This window comes from Vanellus vanellus, assembly GCF_965231255.1.
Source record: "Vanellus vanellus genome assembly, chromosome: 4".
NCBI lineage: Eukaryota > Metazoa > Chordata > Aves > Charadriiformes > Charadriidae > Vanellus > Vanellus vanellus.
This window is the reverse complement of record NC_138909.1, coordinates 53355959-53362352: the sequence shown is the minus strand read 5'-3', so window position 1 is coordinate 53362352 and position 6394 is coordinate 53355959. Positions and strand designations below refer to the sequence as shown.

The 6394-nt window shown below is 37.4% G+C and overlaps 1 protein-coding gene across 1 annotated transcript in view; it reads right to left on the bottom strand.

Moving 5' to 3' along the window:
* Positions 1-203: 203 nt before the first annotated feature.
* CFAP99 (cilia and flagella associated protein 99) overlaps positions 204-6394 on the bottom strand; it is a gene marked incomplete at its 3' end in the record, with an annotated part of 63118 nt that continues 56927 nt past the window's right edge. The window contains exons 14-15 of the mRNA XM_082483088.1: positions 2648-2810; positions 204-371 (exon numbers count right to left, since the gene is read on the bottom strand). Of these exons, the coding sequence (XP_082339214.1) occupies positions 204-371; positions 2648-2810 (331 nt within the window). The remainder of the gene's footprint in view (positions 372-2647; positions 2811-6394) is intronic.

The following is a 6394-nucleotide window of genomic DNA, read 5'->3' as shown; positions in this document are numbered from 1 at the left end:
TCTAACAGGAAAAAAAAGTACCATTATAGCTTACAAATAAAATTCTATTACAAAAAATTAACACATTTTTATTCTATTATGCCTGTATTACCCAATTTTTTCTAATTACACTGTAAAGGTGAAGTAAAGATTAAAATTCAACCTTGTAGTAAATAGGCACACTGGGAGATTTCCAGCAGGCCTGAATTTGTTCCAAATGTATTTTATTGTACTTCAGAGCGCAATATACAGACTGTGGCTCCACTTCTTGCTGCCTCATGGGCAGCCATTTTCTGAGCTGTTTCTCTGGCCATGAAGCCAGGCTGTAGGATCTTGAACTGTCGTTCCCGACTCTCTTCCAGTTCTTTCCAATGTTTCCACTGCAGAGAATCCTGCAGAAAAGACACACAGATGATCAGACTGCAAAGATTACAGTGGTTCTCTTTGGAGGATACACTGAACTTCTATTTGATAATCTGGCTGGCTGGCAACACAGTTTATTTGCTAATATGATTGGGAAACTTGTCAACATCAAACTGGGCGTGTAGAATAGAGAGGTAACTTGAGCAAGTTGCCCAGTTTAAGATAAATTAAACACAGCTGCAACACTGCACAAAATGTTAAAGCAAGATAAAACTACATCTGGATGGTTTGGTCCAATGCTACTGCCTTATGTTTTTCTTTGCCAACAGTTTATTCTTGAAGCCATAAATGAAGAATTGCACAAATCCTGTCAGATTCTACTGGTTTGCTAATTCAAAAGCTGGGTTCACAAGTAAGCATTCCCCAAAAAGCTCAGTACAAACAGAAAACTGCTACCTTTTAACCTGATTCTTTGCTTAAAATGGTAGAATTTTTTTTTTTTTCATTAATGGTAGTTTTTCTTATGGTTAGTTTTCCAAAATGCAATATAAATTCTGTTTTATTAGGAATGTAGTAGTCATTTATAAACAAATGTTACCTTGACTTACATTAGCACAAACCCATTGGGCCTAAAGGGCCATCACAAATGTAACTGAATCCACAGTCTGGGTTTAGAACTTTAACACAAGGGGTTAGTGTCACATTTTTTTGAGGAACCTAAAAGGTAGCAGTACAAACTGAATGAGAGACACCTATTGCATTATAACTAAGGGAGGAATTTTCTCCTTCAGTCACACTAACACCATTTTCAGCAGTATGCAGTTCAGCTAGAATAAAGATACTGCTGAACATATCTGACCAGAATTGAGCCACTTCCCTGTAGTAGTATTTGGATAGGGTCATGCAGAGCTTGACAGCACTGGTGGAAGATATACCAAAACAGCTAAATAATTTATAGTAACATAGATTTTTTTCCATTGCTTTTTTCTATTTTCATTTACAGATGTATTAACATTTGAGCAGAACATAAACAAAGCACTGTGACATCTTAAGAGACTCACTGTGTAAAGCTAAGCTCGAGAGAATGACAAAATCTAACATCAAAGTAACTTTCAAGCCCTGGCTTTTTTGCTCATTCATGTGACACCAGAGGACTCATACAGACCCACATCAGGTAGTCAAAAGTTCCAGCTGTGAATTTATAATTTTTTTTTTTTAAATATCTCGCATTTGTAATTATATGGCTGCTTTCCTTTGAAGTCTGTATTTATTGCTTCTACTTTACTCTGGATGCCATTCAGCAATGTGTTTCAGCATGTGTTCAAAACTAGTTCAGAAAGCCATCCTGATTTAGGAAACGCTTTCTTCAAATAGGTCTTCAATGCTTTCTTTGCTAAAAGGGGTAGACCTAGTTATCTATATAAGCACCTACATGTTTTGCTTGGCTGAAATGTGGATCCTGAAGGCAGAAAACATTGATACTCTGAAAAAATGCAGTATTTTGGTTTTTAAACTATACACACTTGAAGAACACGGTTTCCCCCTTCATTGAATTCAGCTTCATCTAACTCTCTCACAAAATAGGTAGAGTTATTATTTTAACAGATTGAGAGATTTAGTTCTAATTTTACATTGGGCTAGTACAGCTTTTAAAAAGTGATCCCATCGTGACCGTTCACTGCATATGCTGTGGTACATGTACTGTTACTGGTATATGAACCACTTCTAAATGTTAGGCATGCATGAGGCAATGGCAGAGGTGGCAGCAGCAGCAGGAGCAGCAGTTCCTCACTGCTTGTCTTTAGACACTTGCCAAGGAAACACAACCAGTGTGAACCAGCATAAAGCGTACAGGGCTACTGGTGCTTCCATCTGATGTGGGACTGTGCTGAGGAAAAGTGAGGTAAAAACCACAGGAATGATAAACTGGAACATGTCTTGGGTGAGAGAGGAAGTAAGCATCCCAGTTTGGCATAATGGGATGTGTGATAGGAAGCTGAGAAAGACAAGAGTTAGGGACAGGGGATAAGACACTGTTTCAATGGGATAAGAATGTGTGGTGGTAAAATTGGGAAGTGTGTCATATGGATGAGCCCTGCTCTGAGGTAGCAGAATGTGTGACAAGAAGGTGAGGTCAAGGCCAGGGTTTGGAGAAATTGTGCCTGTGCAGGAAGCAGGGAGTTGCTATTGCCAGCCATGTATGGCACCATCTGCCTCTGCCCTCCCCGCCAGAGCTGGCAGTTGAGCAAAGGTCTGTGAACAGCAGGTCTATTGTGGAGCTTTTCTCCTTGTGTAACTCCCAGACCTTCCTTGATGCAATGCTGGTTTTCTGGGGGATGATCCTTAAGAGTCCTGCTTGCTTTTTACGCTCCATTGCTTTTTCCACAATCTTTTTCTGCAGGTTTAAAATGCGTTCATCTTTCATAGGCCTTTCACCACACTGGGACTTTCTTTTCTTTTCTTCTTGCCTGCAAAATCAAAAAGAACCAAGGAGAAAGTAAAATAATATCAATCCACAAAATAAATCCATCTGAGCATATATTACCTTGATAACAATGAATTTTCTCTTGCTTCTGGGAACCAGCTAGACTCAAAACAGGTTTAAATCATATAGCTCGATGAATGTGGTATTCACAACTTGCTTCTTGGTGTTCACAGAAGAGCATTACTAAACAATATCGAATAATTTCTTCCTAAAGGCTGCCATGATGACAATATCTGAAGTATTTCAAGCCTGACATGACATTCTTTAGAAAAAGCATGTGCAAAACCTATGATAATACTGTAGCTTTTTGCTTGGGAGAACTATGGAGTTTTCCTCATAGGATCATTAGTATTCCTCTCGATTGCTGTATTCCTTGGCAAATGAAAGATATTCTTTTATGTGTAATCTCAGTGCCCAGATTCTGAATGTATGGAATGGTGATGTATTAATGAAGGTTAATGGGTCTAGGTGAGCATAAATTGATAGCGTCATGGGCAGCATAAAAGTAAGGCATAAGAGAGAGGTTATCAGATGATCTTCCTTTTTTCCCCTTCTATTGTAGCTACTTTTCTGTCCTCTGGACAGAAAACGTTTTATCTGGTTTTGCTTACTTTCACCGAACTGGCACAATTTGCTCACAACTTCTTTGTGTACGTTACACCACCTTGCATAGTGATTCACTTAACATCCAACTTTCTCTTTTATTCAACATTGCCCTTGAATTTGGCTTAGTATGATCAAGCTGTAGTATTAATATTATATCATGAGCAGCTGATTCTCCAGCCAAATTCAGAGCTAAAGTGTCAGATCTACCCAAGGATATACATAATTCTGTAATATATTGCCAGGTTAGACCTGGTGCCTTCTCTCTGAGGGAAGGATAGCTTTGTAAAGGTCCTTCTATATTTTGGTAATACGACATTACAATTGCTTTTATTGGAAACCAGATTAAGACTCCAAATGACAAAGAGCAGAGTGCACAGGGGCATTGTTCAGCCAATACTGTAACTGTTATTCTGTCAGTGGCAGCACTAATTTCACAGGCAGGTTGCCCCTTGGAAATGTTTTATGACAGAATTCTTATCTCTTGGGTCTTATACCATAGTGTTTTCAGTGTAAGGCACAGTCTGCTCAAGGAGCTGGAGTAAGGGGAAGAGGGAAGAAGATCCTTCTGATGCTAAACCCACCAATTTGCCTTAAAAAGTGTCAAGATTCCAGGGATCCAAACACTTCTTTCGTCTTGGGAGAGACAGCTTTTGTCTGCCTTGTTAATTTCATCTTTGCTAATAGGAAACTCTGTAACAGTAGGTATTCAGAGCAGCCATTCTGGACTAGAATTGCTAAAATCCTCTGGAACTGGATGAAGGGGGGATTTGACCTGTGTTACATTCTGAAATGTGATTGTGAACTCTAAATAAGGGGCACAGTTTAGCTTGGCTTCTCATTTCCAGTTGCTTTCCTGAGATACTTCCTGAACCTCTCTGCTGCTTGTGTTATGCTGTCTGGTTAGGATAACACTTCCTTATGCTCCTTAATACTGTGACATACTGTGCTACACTGAGATTAATTTTTAACACTATTCTGTAAATCTAAAAATGATGTACTATCATTTAGTCTAATTGAGAACATGGATTATTTCTATTTGCATTGTAACAAGGCATTGGATTCCAAGGGATATAGGAGAATATGACAATAAGGTTTTATGTAAACACTTGATGATTAAATATTGTCAGTGGGAATAAGCAACAAAACCTTTCATTACATGCAAATCCAGTTTCTTGTAAATACAATTGCATGAAATATAGCAAGAGGTTTAACATCGTGAAGCAGCAGCAGCTGCTTCTGAATTAACATTGTAAATAGTTGCTTATCCTCAGACTAATATTCAGTCCTCTTCTACATGAAGTCATGTGCCAGTCATCTACACTATTCCAAAAAGCTGCCAATCCCATGGATGTTCAGATGCCACAACATATAATAACTGAAACTCAAAGAGGGGAAGGCATGAAAAAAGAAATTTTATAATTCTGTATTTCTGTGATGGTCAGTTGAAAACTTTCAGGACTCAAGACAGAAAAATCTCCTACAATCTCTGTCACCCCATATCACATATTTTCTAAGGAAGTAAGATAACAGCCAGTCAGAATGGTGTAGTACATAGTTAGAAAAATCCTCTCCAGATTCAATAAAAAATTATGTCACAATTTATGAAAAAAATGCATAAACCATTTTAATTTTACTTTTAAGTTTACTTACCAGCTACTGGTATTGAACAAGCACCTTGAATGAAAACCAATCTTTAAGAATCGTACAAGTTCCTAAAATGTGAGGTGAAATCTTTGGTCCAAAGAGAATTTGTTAATTTTCTTTTCTTTTGGTCTCAGACAAGAGTCTTCCATCCCTTTGTGAGTCTGACATAATTAAAAAAATATTACCCTACCAAAGACTTTGAAAAAATTTGTAATATTTTTGAAGTCTGTGTGTATTTGAAATAGTTTAACAAACTCTAGTTTTTGCTTAGTGACCTTGTCAGAAAGTACCTCTTAGTGCTGAGGAATGAGATGAGATTCTTGAATTTGCTTATGGAAGTTTTTAGTAGTGTGGGGTGTATGTATAAACTACTTGAAGAAGGAAAAATAAGGGATTAATGAAAGATTGAACAGAGTATGGATATAAAAGCAAACAGTGAAAATTTCTGTCTACCACTACTCTTATTCTCTATTAACTTTCTGTGTATGCTATGTGTACAGTTAACAGCAGAAAGATTTTGGCTCACTATGATGAAGTACAGAACAATTCCATCAGTGATGGGTAAAATGTAAGTGTCTTTCTGTTTATAATAATATTCCAGGCATTGTAAAATGCAGTTGACGTCCCATATTTGTTGTCTCAATGATTTCCTTAGTAAAGATAATGAATTTTAAAAATACATAAATATTTTTTTTTACTTCACATTTTACAGATTTGTCATGGAGTTTGGCAGTCCTGCTTCTTCTTACTTAAATATCCCTTGTAACTATTTAACTATCTGCCCTGCAATTTTAGCATCTGGCCAAATGGACTCTAGGTCCAGTAGGTCATCCAGCCTATAACTGAAGAAGCAGCAATTCAGTATTAAAGGTTTTCCTGTAGGAAATGAAAACACTTGGAACAGTTGGATTAGGTCTTCTCAGATGTGTTTAAAAAATGGGGAATCTGAAGATTTGCACAGAGGATTCCTTCCTGAAAACTGCATTTTGGTCTTCATTTACATTTTGAAGCTCCAGCTGTACATCAAAAGTATAAGGAGACAGATGTATGACAGCTCTTCACTGACTCAATACTTGTAGGAGATGGAGTAAAATGGCTACTTGACCATTCTAGACACCAAAATATCAACTTAAACAGCTAGGACTGTATTTATAAGCTCACCTTACAAAACAGAGTCTTGTGCAATAAACACAAGTATATTTTTAAAAGCAGAAGTAGGATTGCCTTATAGTGCAGTAAACAATTTTTTTTATTTCCTCATACTCAGCCTCAGTGACGAGGGCTGTCTGTACTTCACAGTACCTTGCCTTTTGTCTG